We start from the raw sequence: 23,960 nt of genomic DNA, 5'->3' as shown, positions 1-23,960 counted from the left end.
AAAAATGAGTAAACATTAAAAAATTTTCATAATAAAAAATACTTTTCAAAAGCTATAGCTGCCACAAATAGGGATACCCCTGATTGATCTGGGTAAAGTAAATCGAAAACCACTTGAAAAGGATTCACTATTCTAGATGTCATTAAGAATACTCATGATTCGTGGGGGGAAAGTTCAAAATATCAACATTAATGGGAATTTGGAAGAAGTTGATCCCGGCCCTCATGGATGACTTTGAGAGGTTCAAGATCTCCAAGGAAGAAGTGAGGACAGGTGTGGTAAAAACAGCAAGAGAACTAGAATCAGAAGTGGAGCCTGAAGAGATGACTGAACTGCAGCAATCCCATGATAAAACGTGAATGGATGAGGAATTGCTTCTTGTGAATGGACAAAGAAAGTGGTGTCTTGAGCTGGAATCTACTTCTGGTGACGATACTGTGAAGATTATTGAAACAACAACAAAGAATTAAGAATACTACACAGACTTAAGTTGATAAAGCAGCAGCAGGGTTTGAGAGCACTGACTCCAGTTTTGAAAGAGGTTCTACTGTGGCTAAGATGCTATCAAACAGAATTGATGCTACAGAGAAACTGTTCATTCCCATCGAAGGGAAGAGTCCATCCATGCAGCCAAATTCACACTATTGTCTTACTTTAAGAAGTTGCCATAGCAACCCCACCCTTCCGCAACCCCCTCTGGTCAGTCAGCAGCCATTGACACGGAGGCAAGACCCTCCACCAGCAGAAAGATCACAACTCGCTGAAAGTTCAGGTGATGGTTAGCATTTTTTAGCAATAAAGGTTTTTTAATTAAGGTATGTACTTTTTTTGATACAATGCTACTGCATACTTAATAGATTACAGTAAAGTGTAAACATAACTTTTATGTGTACTGGGTAACAAAAATACATTCAATTCATTTTATTGTAACATTCACTTTATTGCAGTAGTCTGGAACCAAACGCACGATATCTCCAAAGTATGCCTATATAGGGAGATCATGGAGGAGATCTGAGGAGACCTGAGAAGGATAACAAATAAGCAAACATGCAAGTATTTCAGAAAAGAGCGCTCTAATCATAAAACTGCAAATGCAAAGATCCTGTGAGGTGGGTACATATCTGGCATGTTTGAGGAACACTAAAGTCAGTGTCACAAAATTGGAGTGGGCAAGGGGAAAGCAGCAGCAGGTGGGGGTCAGACAGGGAATGTTCAGCACTGGGGAGCTGAAGCTGGCTGGTACCAGCGGAAAAGAAGACTGTTACACATTCCAGGACTTTGAATCAGCCATAGTGGGAGGAATTACCCCACAGAAGTAGTCAACTGTTACAAATTAGTGGCTTTTCCCCAGTTCTGGAGATCCAGTTTATCAGCACATTGCCGCCTATAGGCCACTTTAAATACTTTATCTTTTGCTCTGTGTGAGATCAGAAGCAACTGGAAGAGTCGTCTTCGGTCTGATATCATCATTCCCCCTGCTTGTGTTCTGATCACAGAGAAAAAGGGCAAAAACAAAGACTAATTTGGAGGCTGCTGACATACTATAGATGAGATATGCTAGTGGTCTAACTCAAAGCACCAATGGTGAGAGCATGAGAAGTCAAATTCTGAATTATGAAGAGCTGCTCTGATTTGAATCAGCATATGGCAACAGTTACCAAGCTTCCAACCTACAAATCAACGATATCTATCTCTAATCTAAATATGTCATTTCTGGTTCTGACTTATGACTGCTAGTTGGATTTATAAAGAGCTTCAAGAAGTGCAAAGAACCAATAAGGACTCTTAGATGCACATTATTATTATCTTCAGCTATCAATGGTTCTATTATCATTCGAAATGATCAACACAGACATTTACTGAGCACCTGTTATATATAAGGTACTGCAAGAGATACAAAAAAATTTATACTCCAAGCCCTCAACCTCAAGGAGGTCATAGTCTAAAAATTTAAGCTAAGGGGTGCCTGGGCAGCTGAGTCGATTAAGCAGCTGACTCTTGATTTTGGCTCAGGTCATGATCTCATAGTTCATGGGATGGAGCCCCACACTGGACTTGCACTGACAACATGAAGACTTCTTGAGATTCTCTCTTCTCTCTCTGCTCCCCCCCACTTTGCTCCCACACACTCACTCTTGCTCTCTCTCAAAAAATAAAGTTTAAGCTAAATCATCCATATATAAAAATAAACAGAGTCAAGGCAGTGAAAATACAAAGTGTTAGTAGCCCTAAGGAGTTTTCTATAAACTGGAAAGGAGGGTGGGGGGGATCAATGGATGTGATGAATAGAATGGGACTGGGAGAGAAAAAGGAACAAGAAAGGGCCTTCCAGGCAATGAATCTGAGAAGTGAAAGAGCTGGGTAAAGATGGGAATGCACTTGGTGGTTCGGGGGTAGCCTACTGGCATTCAGGAGCACTGGGAGATAGAGATAACAACTGTGGCAATATGGAAACCTATAGTTGAACTCTTAACTGTATCACTTGAGCATGTTACTTAGAACCCTCTAGTCTCTATTTCCTTGGAAGTGACAATTTACAGGACCAAATTAAGTAAAATTATGCATGTAGAGTGCTTCACTCAACTTGGAAGTTAGTAAGTAGTCACTGGTTATTAAAAATAACATTCTCATTAAAGACGGAAAGACAGATTAGAATTCCTTGAATATCAGACTAAGGAATGTACATTAAATCCTGTAGGTAGTGGCAATGTAGGGGGCAAGTTTTGTGTAGGAGAATGATTTGGCGAGATTTTACAACTATAAATCTGGCAAGCAGACATAGAATGGATTGATTACAGAGGAAACATTGAAAGTTGAGATGCTATTTAGACAACAATCTAGATATACAGTAAGAGTTTCATCAAGGGAAAGGATAGTGATAATGGACTATAACGTGCAAAGGGTAGAATACTGAACTGTGTGTACACAGTTAAGAAATGGTTAAAATGGTAAATTTTGTGTTATGTGTTTTCACCACATTTTTTTAAAGGGTCAGAAAGGGGAAATTAACTCAAGTAACTAGACGAACCAAAGGTGCCAATAAGGAACAACAACAACAATAACAACAACAGTAAAGTCATGAAAGGGGGCTCCATTTGGGAAAATGACTCTACATTCTGGTTAGGTTTGAAGTGATGCCACGAAAGCCAAAAGAATAATTAGAATATACAGAGACACAAGACAGAAGCTCACTCACTGATGAGTGGGAAGGAGAAATTTCGCCATGCATAAACATACTAATACACCCAAGTCACAACTACTTGGCTTAACAGTCTTTACTGTAAGGCTAGAAAGGATGGATAAATGATTTGGTGACTGTACTTAATACAGACTGAAAGATGCTGTCCGAGGCATCCCCAAAACTTAATTACAATAAAAGGCAGCTATTAACGCAACCTACTTTATTCATCTGATGATACAAATAGGACTGTAACAGATCCAGTAACACAATGCCACTTTGATAATCCTTTAATTCAGACACCATATATTCTAAGATGTGAGGCTAATTTGTTCGGTGTATTCTCCATATATCCCTTAAATGTCAGCAGTGAATTTGTGCATGTGTGTGTTTTTTCCAGAATTGCTAACATTTTTGTATATTTTTTTCTTTGAATAACATGAATATAGAAAAATATATAAGCCTGGTAAACTTTCATGAAGTAAACACATCCATATAACCAATACCCAAAACAAAACCCAGAACATTACTAGTTCCCCAGAAGGCCCCTTCATACCCCACTCCAAACACTTTCCCCAATCTCCAACAAGGGTAACCAATCTCCTGACTTCGGACACCACAGGTAGTTAAAACTGTTTTTGAAATTTATGTAAATGCAATCATAAAGTGTGCACTCTAGTGTCTGGCTTCTTCCACTCAGCATTAGATTTATGAGACTCACACATTATTATATACAGCTGTAGTTTGTTCATTCTAATCAATATTTAATATTCATTGTGTGATTATGGCAGAAACATATTTACTCATTCCACTGTTGATGGGCATTTGGAAAATTCCAGCTTGCGCTATTACAATTAGTCCTGCTTATTAACATTTTTGTCCAAGTCTTCTGGTGAACACACACACACAATTCTGTTGTGTAGAACTCTAGGAGTGAACACGCTGAGTCATAGAGCATGTAAGTGTTCAACTTTAGTAAAACAACTAATGAACCTGAAAGGAAGGAATATTTTAAGGTCTTTATAGGAAAATTTGAATAACTAATGATTCATCAGAAGGTGCTGATGAAAACGACATCAAAAACAACTTCGAGAGGGTAAATATATTGAAGTAGGATTGTTGAACCACATGGCTTCCAAAGGCGGCAATTTAGTTTGGATATTTTCACCAGCAATTTAGAATGTGACTATAACACTTGGAAGTAACCAAGTCTGGGGCGCCTGGGTGGCTCAGTCAGTTAAGCGTCCGACTTTGGCTCAGGTTATGGGTTCGAGCCGCACACTGGGCCCTGTGCTAACAGCTCAGAGCCTGGAGCCTGCTTCGGATTCTGGGTCTCCTTCTCTCTCTGCCCCTCCCCTGCTCATGCTCTGTCTCTGTATCTCAAAAATAAATAAAAACGTTAAAATTTTTTTAAAAAAAGAAGTAACCAAGTTTATCTTGTTTCTGGAACTGCTGATGATGAAAATTTTGAAGCAACTGAAGAGCCATTACTATCAATAAGGTAAAGTAGCCACTTTCTCATCATGTTACGGAATATAAATGTCACAACTCTGCAGCAGTTAAGCCTGTACTCATTGAATCACACTCCTGGAATATGAAAGGGACTTCAAAACTAATCTAACCTTTAGGTGGTCATATCAATGCCTTCTAAATCAGTGAACATGCAACCAAAAATTCATTTAATCCTGGAACAGAAAAAGATTATTAGGCAAAAACTAAGAGAATTTGAATAATACATACTTTAGTACGTGCCAATACTGGTTTATTAACTGTAACAAATATACCACTCTAATGTAACATGTTAACATGTTATATATATGGGGTATATACGGGAATTCCTTAGCTATTTTCCTATAAATCCAAAACTGTTTAAAAATAGAATTTATTTTTAAAACTCCATTTAAAACTCTGCAACATAATCTGCAGATTGTAATACACCTGCTAAACTCCTTTCAGAATGCAATCCAAATGCATTTTAAGAGCTGTTAGACACCCACGTGTGCGCACAAAGACACACACACACACACACACACACACACACACACACATACACTCTCTCTCTCTCCATCTATGAGCTTAGACACATAGTTATATGAGGGAAGCATTCTATCTGTGCTGATTTTGGTTTTGCTCCCAGCTATAAAATAATGAACAAGGCTCAGACTTCCTTTTTTATTCCAACTAATCTAAACTTTTTGAGTATGTCCTATAAGCACTTAATGATTCATTAAGAAATCATCCCCCAGTTAATCTTCAAACAAGAAAATAAAAGCATCCAAACTCCAAGTAACATCAATTCTCCAATAAATCACATCATTGTGGTTTAAATGATTGAGTCTTTCTGCTTCTACTTCAGAGGGAATAAGGGGGAAAGGCTGTGCCTTATAGATAGTGGTGAAAACAAGTAGTCCGAATATGGTATAAGACCTAGTAGAAGGAATCCTTGGAAGAGGAGGCAGAAGAGCTAGTTTCTGGTTCAGTTCCACCACAAATCTCCTCTGTGATCCTTGAACATTTCTCCGAACATCTCTGATCCTCAATTTCCATGATCTTAAGTTCATCTTAACCCTAACATTTGTTCAAAAAAAATCAAGACGTCCTTTAGTTATCACTTCTTGGAAGATACCCTAGTTAAAGCTTTTATCTTTATCTGTTTATAAAATCTTTCAAGTATCTAGAAAGAAAAATAATATCCTGTTATGGAATGAGTGTTTATTCCCATGGGGGTTGGTGAGTAGGGAGATATAATGAATGAAAGAAAACAAGTTGAACAGCCATCATGGATTTCCATTCCATTAACCTCACATTAGTAACCCCACCACCATATATATTGCAAATATTTATTTGCTAGACAGCATTATGACACAGGCTTGGCTTTCTTTTTAGAAGACTATTTGAATTCACCTGTGGTTCCAGCAAATTTATATCTAAATACATCCTGAATTTTGGTTCTTCTATAGAAGGAATTGGCACGCTTTTTCTTAAAAACCCAGATAGTTTAGGCTTTGCGAACCTTATGGTCTCTGTCACAACTCAACTTTGTTGCTGTAGTGCAAAAGCAGCCATAGACAACTGTAAATGAATGGGTGTGTGTTCCAATAAAACTTTATTCACAAAAACAAGTGATGGTCATGGCTGTAGTTTGCTACTCTCTGTCCTACTATCAGAGGTAGAAAAATCAACTGGCAAGATAGATTTTGTGAAACCATGTCATTAATTCACACTGAAATCAACTGTTTTGTTTGCAGGGAGAAAATGTTTATGAATCATGATCTTCACATACCTGAGAATGTTCAAGTTTCCCCTGCGTGAACAGGTCACATCACCAATACCTAAGACAGAGCAGGAAAACACTCTCCCTTACATGGTTGTTATGACATAACAGGGGATGTGTTAATTTATATAGGCAAAATTTACAAGGTGACCTGCAAAAGTAAAATACCAGGTTTTAGCAACTTAAGCAATAAAAGAAACCCAAACCTCATTAATGCCAACCATCACTTCTTCTATATATTGAGCTAAATTAATTAAGCTATATATAGAGCTAAATTTCAAGGTCATTGACTTTCTTGGGAGAGCTGTACTGTTTCCATGCAACCCAGCTGGTGTAGACCAGCAGACCCTGGTCATCCATAACCTGTTAAATTTCCAGAAGGCCAGACTAACAAACTGTTTGATCTAATACAAAAGTTCTGATTCATTCTGGGATGGGACAGGAGCTGCACATCAACATGAATGGGCTAATTTGGCCAAGATCAGATCTATCATTCCTTAGGGTCTATCCTAACAAAAATGTTCCATCCTGTGACAGTCACCTTGCTAAATTCAGACCCATGTTAGCTACCAGGTATTTAACAGCAGGCTAGAGCAAAGAGGCAGCCCACAAGGATCAAGCAAGTGCCTTTTTAAAAACTAATCTTAAGAAGTTCCTCTACATGGCTTTGCAAAGTAAGCAAAAACCATGCCAAATAGTAAAAAAGGCACTTACTTGACTCCCACAGGCCAGCTCCACACTCTAGCAGCTAAGATGTCACTGGCATGGTACATGGAGAGTGAGGTGGAAACGATATCTTGTCAACCACTGTAGGAATGGTAGTGAAAGACCTAAAAAGTAAAAAAGTAAAGAAAAAAGAAAAAAGTAAAGTCAATGTCAAAGGTAAAGGCTCTCCTGAGCCTGCTGACATGGGTACCTCAGCATATGACAACAAAGGAAAGAAAGCTTGAGAAGATGTTGTTTAGGTCACTTTAAGCTGCTAGTCATTACAGGTGACCTTTAGAACAAGACGGCACTCTTGAAAGAATATTAGCTATAACCCAGAATAAATCCAGAAGGTTATGAGAAACTCTCAAATATACATTTTTCCTGAGAAAGAAAGTATTGAATCTTTTGATATCTGCCTGGTAAACTCATACAGACGTAAAACTCGAGAATCTGAAGCAACAATTCATAGACCAGTGATACTTTTAGAAATTTTAAAGAAGCAAATTTTTTTTCACTCATCTCTATGCTTCTAGCATTTAAAAAATGGAACCCTAATAAACAATGAGAAATTTTTTAAATTTTTTTTTTATAATTTTCTTTTTAACGTTTACTTATTTTTGAGAGGAAGACAGAGAGTGAGCAGCGGAGGGGCAGAGAAAGTGGGAGACACAGAATCCAAAATAGGCTACAGGCTCTGAACTGTCAGCACAGAGCCCAATGCGGGGCTCAAACCACAAGATCATGACCTGAGCTGAAATCGGTCATGATGGCTTTGAATAAGTCATGCAAGCACCCCAAGATTTCTTTTATTAAGTAATCTGTAAACCAGTGTAGGGCTTGAATTTACAACCATGAGATCAAGAGTTGCATGCTTCATGGAATGAGCCAGACAGATGCCCACTCCCCCCCTTTTTTTTCTAAATAAGAAAAAAAATTTTTTTTAGCTGAAGGGGGCCCTGGCAGTAGGAGTCTCAGGTTATTCACATTCATTCAAAACTTTCACTAGTTTCAGAAAAAAGTTCCCAAAACACAGCACTCTTGGTGCACTAAAGCACAACATCTAATTCATTTACCTAGCAACACAAACCTCTGTTGTAGGAGTTCTGTTCCAAATGCGTGACTCTTGGCAAATTTTATCAGTGATCATTCAAAAACAAGAACACCAACAATTTTTTTTCAGCACAACAGCATTTTTAAAAAGAGCCTGTTCACATACCACTACCTCCTCTCCCAATGCCTACACTATTTGTGGGTAAAATAATTTGTGAATAAAGAACTGCAAGTTATAAGAAAAGCAGCAATAGTGAAAAAACAAAAATCATTCTTAATAATCAGTTAAGTCTCAATTCTTAATTCTCAATAATCTCTTCTTTCCATCTAATCATTTCAACCTCCTCAATTTTTATTTATTTATTTTTTAATGTTCTCTTTATCTCTGAGAGAGAGAGAGACAGCGTGAGCAGGGGAGGGCCAGAGAGAGGGAGACACAGAATCTGAAACATGCTCCAGGTTCTGAGCTAGCTGTCAGCACAGAGCCTGACGCAGGGCTCGAACCCACGAACCTTGAGATCATGACCTGAGCCGAAGTTGGATGCTCAACCGACTGAGCCACCCAGGTGCCCCTCCATCTTTTTTTTTAAATAATCTCTTCTTTTATTTGCTGGCCCTTTTAGCATCCTATCCCCCAGAACCACGATGGCAGAAACTAACAGGCAACTGAATGTAATTCTTGGGGCACCAATCTCTCCAATAAGAAAAAACAAATATAATTTCAGTTTTTATTCTAAATTAAGTTTTAGCCAAAAGACTACTTTGGCTAAATTCTAATATGCTTAAAGTTAGGTCACCTTTTTAACAGTCTGATGATTCAAATGGCCCAGGCCTCAATTAATTTAATTAGAAAGGGATATTCACTGTTAATAGCATATCTGGCCAGACTGCATTATGGGTGCCTACCTCACATTTTCTTCTCAATTTTGGCTTGTGTTTGCTTTGCCTTAGCTCCAGTCCCTGGAAAGCATCCCATTTATTAGTGTTTCCCTTGCTGCATCAGCACTTCTGTTAAAGCACAATAGCAAATCATTTGGAGGGACAACCTGAATGGAGTTCTATATTGTATATTCTGCAACATTATCCAAACCTTTATCAAAGATGTTATTTTTTTTAATGTTTATTTATTTTTGAAACAGAGAGAGACAGAATGGGGGTGGGGGGAAGAGACAGAGGGAGACACAGAATCTGAAGCAGGCTCCAGGCTCTGAGCTGTCAGCACAGAGCCCAATGCGGGGCTTAAACTCGTGAACCTGACAAAGCCAGATGCTTAACCAACTGAGCCACCCAGGTGCCTCTCAAATATGTTACAAATGACACACAACTGCATGAAATTGAGAAGAAGAAAAGTTTATCAGAGATCGTCTTTCTAAAACAATGACTACAAGGAATACTCAATGGCAAATACATATATAAAATTCATTATTAAAACAAATATTTATTTCACATCAACTGTCTATCTCTAAAGGAAGTACCCCCCCCCATTCCTAGGCTTTGTTTTTCCTTTGCTCCATAAAACCATGACACAATTCAAGAACATTCTTTTTACCATTTAAGGCACATACCCTTTTTACAAATAAAGCAGTCCCAAACTGCAAATTATTCCAAACTCACAAAGAGAAACAATGAATAAATGTCAACAAGTTTTCGTCCACAGCTTGTCTGCACTTCAAAAAACCTGAGCATTTTTATAGAGCAAACCAAGTTTAAGCTGCAACAGCTCAATCCCACATGAGTTTGCTGTATTACAGCAGATGCTGTTTGGCACTTTGCATAAGACATATTCATCTATGTAATGAAACATTCTTCTCTGCCTTCTCTACAGGAGTACAAAGGGTTGTCCCAGGAATATGATAAATGAGGGCATTCCACACCCAAAAAAGGAAACTGGCTTTTTTGAAAGTCAAAACATTCCTAGTCTAACTTTTAAAATGACATAATAGATTCCTCTTTCTCAGCTGCCCCAAATATTCAGCTAAAAAGACTCTCAGTCAACAAGAGAATGGATAAACATAAGAAATGGAGAATGATGCACCACAAAACAGTTAAACGAATGAACCAGAACTACATGTGTCAACTACAGATTCTTTATTTAAGTGGAAAGAACAAATTATACAACTACATACAGTGTAAAATCTTCTAAATAAGGCTTATTTACAGTACTATGTAAGGTTGACAGACAGATATAGCAAAAGCATAAACGCATGCATGGGAATGGTAAATACTAAATTGGAAAGAATGGTAATTTGGGGAGAGAGGACAAGAAATAGGCCTGAGGGAGGATACCTGGGAAAGCAATAATAGGTATCGTGGTTAATTTTTCAAGCTAAAAGAAATAAATATTCTATATGTTTTTACAGACATAACATACTTCATACTTTAAAAACAAATGACTTTCCCCATTATGTTTAACTGAATAGAATGTAATTTTCTTATGAAGGCCCCAACCCCTCCCCCCATAGAAAAACCCTCTGGTGATGGAATGCCCTTTCCAAGTGAGATTTGAGAGCCTGCGCAGCAGTACAGATCTTCTGTTTTCTTCCACTAGTGCTGCTACTTTCTGGTGCTGACTGTGATGGGATTTTCAGATCCCTAACTCAGGGCCTCAGCTTGTCTCTACTTTTAGTCTTACCAAGAATGCTCTTTTTAGGCAAGAAATCTATTAGAGTTCCCTTCCATTTTCCTCTTTTCACTCCTAAAAGCTCTAGCAATCATTAAAAAGAAAGTCATTACATATTTAAAGCTCACCCGACTCTGTGGCACTAAGCTAGGAACTTGATTTTATTGTGAATCAAATGCCAATGCAGAATGAGATATTAAAATTAAAGAAAACACTGGGGCACCTGGATGGCTCAGTTGGTTAAGTGTCTGACTTCAGCTCAGGTTATGATCTCAATGTTTGGGAGTTTAAGCCCCACAGGGGGCTCTGCTGACAGCTGAGCCTGGGGCCTGGAGCCTGCTTTGGATTCTGTGTCTCCCTCTCTCTCTGCTCCTCCCCTGCTGATGCTCTGTGTGTGTGTCTCTCTCTCTCTCAAAAGTAAACATTAAAGGATCAAGAAGATGTGGTTTATCTATACGATGGAATACTACATGGCAATGAAAAAGAATGAAATCTGGCCATGTGTAGCAACATGTATGGAACTTGAGGGTGTTATGCTGAGTGACAAAAGTCAGGCAGAGAAGGACAAATATCATATGTTTGCACGTATAGGTGGATTACGAGGAACTTAACGGAGGACCGTGGGGGAGAAGAAGGGGGAAAATGGTGGGGGAAAGGGAGAGAGGCAAACCATGAGAGACTCTTGAATGCTGACAAAAGCTGAGGACTGATGGGGTGGGGGGTGAAGGGAAGGGGGGTGATGGGCATGGAGGAGGGTACTTGTGGGGATGAGCACTGGGTGTTATATGGAAACTAACTTGACAATAAATTTGTAAAAAAAAATTTAAAAAATTAAAGAAAATACTGACTGCAGTTCAATTTTCTATCTAATAAATGAATATTATAAATTTCTGTAAGATGTTATACCATGATTGCTTTACCACCTCAACACTGTTCAGACAACATTTTGTTTTGAAGCTTAAGTCAGAGCTGGAAAGAAAAAAAGAAAAAAATTAATGGTTGGGGGGGCGGGTTTAAAACAAAAGTGAAAAAAACTCTGAATTTCTCACCTGCATACATGTAATGAGACATGCACACAGAGCATACACTTGGGATTCACTCAAAAAACGAAAATAAAAAAGTCACTACCACCTTTTCATGATCAAGAAACTCTTTTTTCCTATCTATTTTAGCACCAGCATTCAAAGATCAGGGACAGAGGGGCAAGAAAAAAGAAAATGACAGAGACAGACATAAGCCTTACCTAACAAATGTAAATTCCATGAAAAGCAAATAAGAAAATTCCAATCTTCTCGTTAGGTTTTTACTATTTCTCTTACTCCATTCAATCTATCCTTAAATACTTCATAAAGTATTCTGATATCCATACTCTGTTTTAAAATGGAAAAATAGGTTTTATCACACTTGGCCACTTGCCACAGCCCTGCTTCATGGCAGCTAGCAGAATTCTGGCAGTGCAAGATACAGGATACAGTGGGGGCAGAATGGAAATACAGAAGATTAGTTCCAAAATAAACACCTCCAAAAAGCTGTCATCTTTGGAAATATATACATGCAGGGAATCTAGAGTTGGCAGCACCTCTTTCAAATAGTTCCTTTAAAGCTCCCTTCTGCAGCGCCCAGCCCTCCACCCTTCCCTCTGCTCTTCTACTTCCTCCAAATACTTGCCACGCAGATGCATGTGTCAATTTCTTAAATTACTTATAACACAATAGCACTACAATATTTTTCCATCACTATTTTACTTAGTATTTTCTAGCATCCTGCTTGTTTCAGCACAATCTGTGAACCCTTTTAAAATGATAATGCTGCTGCATCAAAGAAAATTTCTTCTTATTTCTATGGTTCCCATCACTCTATTATCTAGGCACGGAGAACAAGAGAATCTACAGCTGCATTGTTCACAGGGTTGACGGGTTTAGACAATGGTCTCTAGGACTTTTTAACGCACTGACTCTTATTTATCCAACACTGGCTGAGTGTCTCTGTTCTGGACTGTACTAGGCTCAGTTCACAGCATCTGGGAGAAGAGACTACTGTGGGCAGCTAATCACCTGAGGGTTTCACACTCAGGATTCCTGTAGTGTAATCAAAGGAAATCAGAAACATTCTGTTGCAGGCTGGCAGGTCACAACTCAGAATTAGCAAATGATTAGAACAGTCCGTCTTACTTCAGCACTTCAACATTAACTGGTTTTTTCCTTCCCCTGTCTCTCCAGCTCTCTGGATTCCCCACCACATCTCCACCTCTTCCCCCTCAGCAGTTTGCATTGGAAAAGGAAGAGAAGAGAGAAGGATGGGATTTAAAGGCATAATGACTTGTTTAAGAGGAACGCAGGGTAAATTGTCCATCAATATGTCAGAAGTAATATGCAAACTGTCCAGAAAAGGAAATGGAAGGTATTTTTGGTTGCTTCAAGCCCTTCACCTTGGTGAGAATAAACAAATATATTATACTTGGGTTTATGATTTTATACAAGCTCCCCAAAGAAAAAATATAATAATTACTTAGAAAGTATTACATGAAAGTGACATATGTCTTCGGAAGCCCTCTAGGCTCATTTGATCAAGCATCCTAATTTAAGGGACCAAAACATTAAGACCAAAGAGGTCACTTGCCCAGGGTCAAATCGCAAGTTAACAGAAGAGAAATGAACAAAACCCAGACTCCTACCTCTCTTGTATCACATGGTACCTAGCCCTCTTCAAGTACAGTAACTTACTTTTATTTTGGTGACTGAAACGCACACGCAAAACTTCCATCTCTTATTTAACTATCGCAGAAAACGAATTAAAAGTTCTACGAAGGTACAGCAATCCTTAGTTTTTCAAAGGCTCACCAACAACATGACAAATACAATCTCTTCTGGTGAAGCAGATATTGTAATGGCTCTAAAATATTGTCATAATTATCAAATAAATACTTACCTCTGTATTATAGTATCTAGAAGACCAAAGAATATGTGCTTTCCGAATAAAGCAATCCAGTAAGGTACCTATCTAATCAATTAACATATAGAGAATCACTCCATATAACTTGTTCTCCATTATTACACGTTTTTATTTTTATACTCCCCTTGAGAAACGGATGGCAGGAGAACTCCCAGCTTCACTTCTAATGTAAGAATGGAGGTTGCTAACATTTTCCTAAGAAAAGGCTTCTTGCCTAGGAATGACTAGGTTTTTGTTTGCCTGTTTTAAAGATAAAAGACCATCATGGATACAATGCTCAGTGTTCCCTCAAGGTAAACAAATATCAAAAAAATGGAAAGCTAAAGAGAACAAAGTCAAAGGAAATTACTGAAAAACATTCCTCTTATTAACTAATGCAATGTGAAGAGTTTCTGCTTTGGAAGAGTGTAATTACACAGAACACACACTTTCAACAAAGACTTGTAGGAGTGCTCGTCACACGTTGTGAACTCTTTCCATACCAGTGCACAAATCTTTCAGAGTCTGATGGTATGGGGGAGGGGAGGGGAGGGGAGGCAGGAGCATGAGGGTAAGGTGGGCATCTGATTTGATACATAAATTTTAAAATCATTAAACCAGGTCAGCACATTTTTATATACAAAAGAAGAGGCACAGAAAAGACAACAAAGTAGCATATTTAACATGACTAAAAAGAAACACACAGAGAAGGTCCAGAAATAAAGTTTCAGTGCCTGAGTATTAATAGCATCAGACAGCCCTTGAATTGAACTGCTGCCTTTCTACCTGGTACTAGCCGAGTGATAGTCTATGTCAAATCACCAAGTTCTAACAGTTCTACTTCCTAAATCTGCTTCTTTCTATTTCCTTTCTCCATCCCCAGTGTTACTGTCCTCATTCAGGCATCTTTTGCCTGGTTCACTAAAATACTCCTTACTGGCCTCTTGGCTTTCTGGTCCCATCCTCTCCAATCCAGCCTTCACACTGCTGCCATTGTAACCTACTAAAAAGCACAAACCTGATCATGTGATTCACCCAATTGAAATTCCTCAGACGCTCACCTATTTACTAGCAGTTATTTTTCCAAACTGTGGCTTAAACTGTAGAATCAATTTAAGTGGGATCCAACCAGTATTTCTTTAACACAACAGCATAGAAACTATGTATGCCTCATATATAGTGAAAATATTGTCTCAAGAAACTTTTCCTACTTTTATGTACACGTGCACATTCTGGGTCATGATATAAAATGTATTTCTACTGTGGGTTGAGTTTTAAAAAAACCACTGACCTACATAATAAAATTCCAACTCCTTCACAAATCCCTTCACAGTCTGATTCCCTCACCATAGCACAGGAGTTAAGAGACAGGCTCTGGGGCCAGACTGCCTGCATTTATTTGCCTGATATACCAGAATCAGCTGCATGATGCTGAGCAAGTCATTTACTAGCTGAGTGTCACTTACCAGCTGTGATCCTGGGCAAATCAACCAATCTGAGGTAACTTGGTTTCACGATCTATAAAGTGAGGATAATAACAGCACCTACCCATAGGGTGCCAAAGAATTAAGTGAGATTGGGGCGCCTGGGTGGCTCAGTCAGTTAAGCGTCTGACTTTGGTGCAGGTCATGATCTCGTGGTTTGTGGGTTCGAGGCCACATCGAGCTCTGTGCTGACAGCTCAGAGCCTGGAGCCTGTTGAGATTCTGTGTCTCCCTCTCTCTCTGACCCTCTCCTGCTCGCGCTGTCTGTCTGTCTGTCTCTCTCTCAGAAATAAATAAAAACATTAAAAAAAATTTAAAGAATTAAGTGAGACTACCTACATGAAGCGTGTAACACACAGTGCACTTGATAAATATTAATTATTAGTGGTATCACTACTACTGCCCAGCCTGATCTCTGGCTCTTCTTGCCCATACTCCAGTTCTAACAAACGACTGGCCATTTCTCAAACACATCTTCTTCCCTCATACACTCATGTCAGATGTTGCTGCTGCCTAGGCTGGACTGTACCTTTCCAGCCCCCACACATCATATTTTATCCTATTTTAGCTTAAGTGAGGCCTCCCCTGTGAAGCTTTCTCCAGCTCCCTCGAGTAGGGCTAACGGCTCCCACTGAACCTCAATAAGAGGGGAAAAAAGCATAGCCACTTACAGTCTTGCTTGTCACGGTCTCGTAGACAAACTGTGACCTCAGGACCACCTCAGAGACATTGCTCTTTCCCAGCACAGCATCTTACAAACAGCAGTTCATCAGATATTTTCTGAATGACTCCAGGTTACTTACCCTTACTAGGTCTTCATTTTCTCATCTGTACAATGGGAGTAGTATTTTGCCTGAAGAGTCATTGTGGAGTATACTAGACTATGTTACAAAAGCATCAATACAGAAGCAATGCTCAATAATGGGTGAGACTTTCCAGAATCTTTAGCTAAATTTCATAGACCCTAAGGAAGCAACAATATCTTAGACCCTTATTAGCTAATACCTGGAGGAGCGGGTAGAGAGACTTAAACGTTGCCAGAAAGATGGTAAGATCTCTTGGAAGAAAACTGCAGTAGATGCTTGAGAAAGAAACATGGCTGAAGGGCAAGATGAAAGGGAAGGAGGCCCCACGCTGACACTCAGCCAGGCCTAGACATAAATCTCAGCTCCAAAGCATCTGTCCATCTTTGTATCCCTAGCATTAAAACAGTTTATGACACTTAAGAAGAAATGAACCTATCTCATCCTCAACTTCCTCATCTATAAACCCGGGATAATAATGCCTCTCATAGGCACTATTTGAGAATTAATTTGAGAATTAAATAAGGTAACACAGTGCCCTCAGATCTCAGATGCTTTCTTCTATATCCACTCCTCTACATACGTCAGGTAGTTCACATTAACCTATTTGCTCTCCAGTTATTTGACAAATTATCAGTCACGTTAACTTTCTCTAAAGTTTAAAGCAGATATTAATGCTCTTGAACACTCTGTAACACCACTTACGACAAGTGTTACAAAAAAGGTGCAAGGCACAAAAGAAGTTTAAAGGATCTCGTAATCCATAAGGCAGTAGTTCAAGACTGTACATTGGAGACTGTCCTCTGGACAGCCTTATACACATATGGATTCCTTGGCAATTCTCTGGTGGTATTCCAAACAATAAAAAAGACAATAAATAGTAAAAACTGAAAACTTTAGTAACAAAGTATAAAAAGTAAATACCCCCTTTTGATTAATATATACAGTCAATGTCCTTAAAGAACCTTTGAAAAGGACTCTTATTTTCAAGAGGTGTCAAAATGCAATCTCATATTTTCCATTTTTTCCAGAACTGCATTAAAAAAGTTCAGTTTCAGCATGCTTCTAGACCCAGTTGGTGACATAACCTACCAAGGTATATTTTTATGAAAATAAAAGATTCAAGCCCATACACAGTTTATGGGTCAATAATTCACTAAACTTATTAAAATTACTTTGCTTGAAGTCAACTTTCATGTTACACAGGCTGTCTCACTGCAAGCATTTAACAAAGTGCAGTGAAATAATTAAATGGATTGTTTCTCTTTTTGTGTTCAACCTGCAGAGGACAAGTTTTTTAACACATGTCATCGAGCTTGACCTAAATCAGGAAGTAATTATTCAGGACTGGGTTTGAGTTTAGACACTTACTAAAAGAACAGGGCCCCAATTCACTTTTTATTTGTATTTTTTTTTTCTAATTCACCTTTTTTTTTTTTTTTAAGTAGGCCCAACATGGGGCTTGAATTGGGATCAAGAGTCAGATGTTCTACCTGGGATCAAGAGTCAGATGTTCTATTGACTGAGTCAGCCAGACGCCCCTCCCAATTCAGTTTTTAAAAGGAATCTCAGCTTAATTGTTTTTAAAATGAAACATACATTCCTACAATTTCGTAGGAAAAGAACTGAATGGGAAAGCCAACAGATGGGGGAACCATTTACAGCTTTGTAGTAATTTGCTGGGTTACTAAGGAAAAAACCATTTCACCACTCTTGCACTATTTCCTTAATCTATGGTCTTTCTGAGCTCTAAAGTCTATGATTCTTTTAAGTACATGTCCTCCATGGTAACATCTTAGTTTTCCTAGTAACATATTATTCCAGTAATTCTAAAATATCCATGAGTCATGGTATGGTATTAATCAGTCAAAAAAGAATAGAGGATTCCGTTATGTTGAGTGGCCATCTCAAGATCTTAAAAGGTAGTCTTGTCCTGGGATGCCTGGGTAGCTCAACTGGTTGAGTGTCTGAGTGTCAGGCTTTGACTCAGGTCATGATCTTGCAGTTCATGAATTTGAGCCCTGCACCGGACTTGCTATTCTCAGCACAGAGCTCCCTTCAGATCTTCTGTCCCTCTCTCCTTCTGTCTCTCCCTGGCTTGTGCACATTCTCTCTCTCTCTCTCTCTCAAAAATAAAAATAAAATAAATTTAAAAACTAAAAAAAAAGTAGTCTTGTCCTTAAGCACACACATAAACCAGTAATTTTTAAGAAAACCTATATAGGCACAAAGCTAGAATATAAAAAAGAAATGAAAGCAACATCTGTGCAGTTATTCAGATAATGGTATCAAAGGGGGCAGGGCGCTTGGGTGGCTCAGTCGGTTAAGCCTCTGACTTGATATTGGCCCAGGTCAAATGATCTCCCAGGCATGTGACTGAACCATGTCACGCTCAGCAGTGAGCATGGAGCCTGCTTAGTATTCTCTCTCTCCCTCTCTCTCTCTCTCTCTCTCTGCAACACCCCCTCCCCTCAAAATAAATAACAAATAAACATTAAAAAAAAAAAAGCAGACAATGGTATCAATGAAGTGCTACTGGAGAAGACCATGACCACTCTGGATTTCAAACACAAGGCAGTCCCAAAACCAAAAATGATGTACATTCAGTTTGTTGTTGTCTTTGACATACACCATTCCTGATGCTTTAGATTTCCTCTTGGGGTAGAGTTCCATAAAGCCTAATAATCTAGGTATTAATCATATTTTTGCTGGGCTTTGGGAAGAAAGTAAGTATCACTGCAGAGCTCATTGAAAGGTACCAAGTCTGTACACCAGTCTACCATAAAGAAGTGTAATATGCAATCAAAGACAGCACCAGCAATACCAAAGTTAAAGCAATTACCCAAATGTGGCTACCTAGGCAACAGGCCATTAAACAAGTCAAACTGAGGGGTAAGGGGGAGGTGGTAATGAGCATACCTTTTCACTGCAACTGCAAGCAGACAAAAGGGTGCATGTTCAATTAATGCTCGTCTGAGTGTCACCTATGTACCTAGCACTGCGCTGGAGTCTATGGGAGACAAAAAGGCAGTATTGTCCACCCACCCTGTAAGATAAGGCACCCACAAATGAAACTTTCAGATAACAAGATAAGTCAGCGTCAATCTGTGTTCTGCTAATAATAAATTAGCTAATAATAAATCCTATCAGAACTTAGACAAGACAGAATACAACAATAGAAAGGGATTAAGAGCCAGGAATCACACAAATTAAGATTCTGACGAGGACTTCTTGAATCCACCTCCATCTAAAGACATTTCAGATGTCATTAACCACAAACATAACCTAATAAGTCACCTCCCTCAGTTCCCATTAGGCGTGTTTGCTCATCTGTAAAGTGAGGAAGTTATTCAAAGAGGAGTCATAGGTCACAGTCTCTAACCTGAAATGGACCTTAGAGGTGAGAGAGTGATCAAGACTGAAATTCAGCTGCAAAACTGCATAAACATTTAGTAGAGATACTCAGAATACTGGCATAAGAGCAGTGGAGTATTTGTCCTGGGATGGCTCTGCGAAACCCAATTAAAGAATTGCGACTTGCTTCTGTATCTGGTAATGTAACCTCTGTTAAAACTATCAGGTTAAACGGAAATGTTATGACTGCTAAAGAACTCTAATGTGCAAAATAGAGAGACATAGTCGCAAACTCTAACAGTCTAATGACAGACTTAAGCAAGAGATTTAGTAATTCAGTATAGCCACTGACGACTAGGAAATGTCAACAGTCAGGCTTTCATAACCAGAGGTGAGACCGTTTGATTTAGCAAAGGAATTACCCAGCTCCCAATGAAAGGCAGTTCCCCCTCAAAGAACCATCCCTGAAAATAGCAACCACCTTCACTAACCACACAGAAAGGCATGCACCAAACATTTTACATCAGTCTGAGTTACAGTCACAAGCTGGGGAGCAATAACAGGCTCTTCACACAGGAAAGGAAAAACTACACTAGATGGTGCTAAATATATTGAATAAGCCCCTGCACTCTTATTTCTATGTACTCAGTTGAATGATCTTTTAATGAGGAAAGTGGGAAGGGGACACATGTTTCATAACTTCTAAAACACATTTGCCAATGGGCTGAACCATATTGTTTTGGACCTCTTCGGTAAACTTGGAAAAGATTTCACACGCATGCCTCTCAAGCAAAAAATGAACCGGTGCCGTAACTGGTTATGTCCCCCTGGCTCTAATTTACTGCACCTACTACAGCAGAACAAAAGTGGCACAAGCTGGGTTTGTGATCCGTCCAATGCAGAGTGCCATCTGCTGCACACACACAGGATATCTCCAAGGCAAGATTCAACCTTAGTGTCTCTCAGAGACCTTTCCAAGAGCAAGCTGTTTGCTCCCATATTTGCCTACTACATTCATCCTCAAACAACATCCACTTACAGGAACATTCCCATCCATGGGATTTTAAAACGCCAATACTTTCCTAACAATAGCTAGTTTTATAAAGGAGGAATAGACCACGAAGGAGCAATAGCACCTTATAATGAAAAAAACACAAGAACGGGGTCAGAATATCCAGGGTGGGTGGGAGTTCTAAAACTGCTGCCTATTAGCTTTGTAATCCTGGCCAAGTTTCTCCCCTTTTCTGGGCCTCAATTTCAGTCATACAATGTCAAGAGTTAAACACATCTCCAAGAGATACCTTTCAAATTGAGTCTTGTGAGAGATCATAGAATAACAGATGGAGACAGCTATATACAGGACGGCTTCAGAACAATCGTAGAAAAAGGAAAAAAAAGGCCTGTTTACATATTTTAAATAATCAGATACAATTTTTTTCAAGAGTGTACACTTCTAAGTTCGTTTACAAGTCAACATTCCCATGATAACACTTCAGCCCTTCAGAAATAACACTTCACTTTAACTGTGCTTTCAGTTACAAATTCAGCACATCACTTTTACCCACCCCAGAATAGCACAGAAGAACACTTTCATGAAGTACCCACACAAGGAAGGCACTCACAGCCTGACAGATTCGCATAGTGGAAAATATACAAGGCACAAATTTAAAAATGCTAAATGAATACCACACCCAAATAGCCTTAAAAACAAACTGTGCGAAGTCAAAAGACGTATTAGCAAAATACAGCGATAAAGACAACTTGAGAGGTCTTTAAATAGTTTGAGGCAGAGGGAATGCAATCAGATTTTTGGGTGGCTTCACGTTTTGAGGAAAACAAAACACTTAAATGGAGGCTATGAAACATGCAAATCTAAACTGAACTGTGGAAAAGCTCGGCTCTCACCCAAAAGCTTCAGCAAAGCAATATGTCAGTATGCCAAATATGAAGTACAATTTTCCTCACAAGAATGAGGATAGGATCCATACATATGACTAATAATAACGATATCATCTTGCATTCACAGAGCATCAGTTCTTTTCATAGCTCTTTTAGACACTTGACTTTATGCTGTCATCAGTCTTGGGGTATCCTCTCTGAAAACCTCCAGTCCAGTTTCCTCTCCAGAGCTATGTGATCACAATAAGACAAGAGGATGATATTTGTTAACACAGGTGGATGTATGTGTTGACATCGGAAGGTACTAGTTTCTTCTAGCAGGCTGTCTGCAGTGATTCTCTCATTACCACACCACACAACTTAGCTCTAGGAAACAAAACCCACACTCTTTCTCCCTCAGTTGGCCAAAGACCAACACAAATGGGTCAGGAAAGTCCAAGGAAAGAGAACCCATTGACTTGTTAGGTCAAAAACTCCAGGCCAAGTTGATCTCTTGCAACTGAAAAAAGAAATGACAATCACTCACAAACACACCCCAGGGCTGTTCAAATAGAAACTCTCCTTCGTTGCCAGCCAATGAAATCCAGCAATAACTGGTTAATTCAACCACCAAATCCCTGCCTCTGTGAACAACTTGCCATATCCACTTCCCCTCCGCCCGCGGCCCATCCTTCCTTCTCCAGGCACGCGTGAACAAGCCGATAAAGCAGCCCTCCAAAAAGACCACCGAGGACCTTTAAGGACCTCAGGGGATGGAGCTTGCTTGCTCCTGAAGCAATGCAGCATCCTTCGCGAGGGGGCTGGTCCCCGTGCCCACACACGCAGGAAGTCAGAGGGGGATAAAGTTTGATCATCCTTTCTTGCCCGTTCCCAAAGGGCCGAGAGAGGACGAGGGAGCGGTCCCGCTGGGGTCCTGGGCTGCCCTCCCGAGACAGTTCCCAGAAGCATGGCTGGCACTGCCACTCTCCTGACACATACACCAGGCAGCCGCGGCAACTCAGGACACCCCGACCCGCCCGGAGGAGGAGAGAAAGGGGACAACTTGCACGGGGCTCAGTTCGCGAGCGGTGGGGCAGAGCGGTTTCTTAAAAAAAGAAAAAAAAAAAAAAAAAGGAGGGAGGGACCGAGATAGGGGGCGAGTCAGAGACGGGTTCAAGTCCCTTCCCCGCCCTGGTGCCCCGGGTCCTGAGGGAACATCCCCGCCATCGCCCCTCCTCCTCCTCCACTCGGCTTCCTCCGCCCTCCCTCCCTTCCTGGTCGCCGCCGCAGGCGCCTGAAGGGCACGGCGGCTCCTCGGTGCCCGGCAAGCTCGGGAGCGGCAGCGAGTTGAGGGAACTCGCCTGCTGCCCCGGCGGCCTGCCCGCCGGCGGCTCCCACACGCCAGCGCCGCCCCGCCCTCCCCGGAGCCTCGGGGCGCGCTCGCTCACCGTCCGGTGGTGCTGCTGCTGCCGGTGGCGGCTGACGCCCAGCCCGGGGAAGCAGCCGGCAGTCAGCGCTCCGCAGCCGCCGGCGCCCCCGCCGCCGCCTCGGGAGGAGAGGAGCAGCAGGAGCGATCTACCTGCGGCGGCCGCCATCTCTCAACTGGAAACGGCGCCGACCCAGGCAGCGCAGCGGACGGCCGGGGCGGAGCTAAGGCCCGCCACTCACCCGCGCCGGACCAACTGCCGCCCTTGGCTGAGTTGAAGAGGCGGGGCTTCCTGCAAGGCCCAATCGACAGGCGGGAGAACCACACTTGAGGCTGCCTGTCACTTCCAGAGTTACCTATTGTGGGACATAGTCAATTACGGGCAAATTCTAAGGAACCGGTAATTGGCACCCGAACCCCTCAGAATAGCAGCAGTAGAGATGGCATATTCGATTTGGCTAATCTTCACCAAGGATAGAGCTATGGTAAAGGTAACTGGGGAAACATATTTGTGCTAAGCTTTCTACTTCGTGAGTGTTCTAAGTTGGCAAAATATGTACCAAATTAATAATCATTAAACTAGGGATGCCAGAACTCTCAATGACACGCCCAGAGTTACCATTCATACTGATGGCATTCGGATATGCTGGAATTAACCCTACATCATAGGGTGATCTAATGACTGTGATGTGTGGCATAGTATAGGAGAGGTAGAATGATTAGGATATCGAAGTCCCAGAATGAGTCCATGCCATCAGAGTGAATTAACAAGCCTATACAGATTTCAAATACCCTTCGTTTTTACACCATCTTTTAGACTGATACTCTTACATTCTCCAGAAGCAATAGTCTCCATTTTCTTACTATCTTTGACCTTGTGTGCACTTACTAAACTATGAAAGCAGAACATGTTGGTCATGTAATAAAAGTCATGTAAAGGGTATTTCAATGAATTTTCATAATTTAGCTAAACTAGTCATTAGGATACACTTTGGAATAATTCTTGATCACTTTCTCTTGAAAAATATTTATTTCCCCAAGAAAAAATACTATAATGAAACTCATTAAAGACTGTGAAATGAACACTTCCTTTAGAAGAAGATTCCCTTGCTATCTGTTGTTATAACCTGGTTAGACCTCACATCTTCTTTAAAAATCTTGAAACAAAAGACAGTTTGGTAAGCAGATAAAAAGTATTGCTCTCAGTTTTGGAAAACCTCTTGGTAGTGTAGCCTTAGGTGATCAAGCTGATCAA

At 40.2% G+C, this 23,960-nt stretch overlaps 1 protein-coding gene across 1 annotated transcript in view; it reads right to left on the bottom strand.

The window, feature by feature from the left end:
* Positions 1-22,952, bottom strand: part of MCU (mitochondrial calcium uniporter) — a 199,565-nt gene extending 176,613 nt beyond the window's left edge. Inside the window, exon 1 of the mRNA XM_039235220.1 lies at positions 22,728-22,952. Within this exon, the coding sequence (XP_039091151.1) occupies positions 22,728-22,874 (147 nt within the window). The 5' untranslated portion in view covers positions 22,875-22,952. The remainder of the gene's footprint in view (positions 1-22,727) is intronic.
* Between the last annotated feature and the right edge of the window lie 1,008 nt (positions 22,953-23,960).

The sequence above is a fragment of the Hyaena hyaena genome, unplaced genomic scaffold (genome assembly GCF_003009895.1).
Source record: "Hyaena hyaena isolate Hyena2069 unplaced genomic scaffold, ASM300989v1 scaffold_97, whole genome shotgun sequence".
NCBI classification, from domain to species: Eukaryota; Metazoa; Chordata; class Mammalia; order Carnivora; family Hyaenidae; genus Hyaena; species Hyaena hyaena.
Note: the sequence above shows the minus strand (reverse complement) of the source record. Positions and strands in the feature narration are given on the sequence as shown.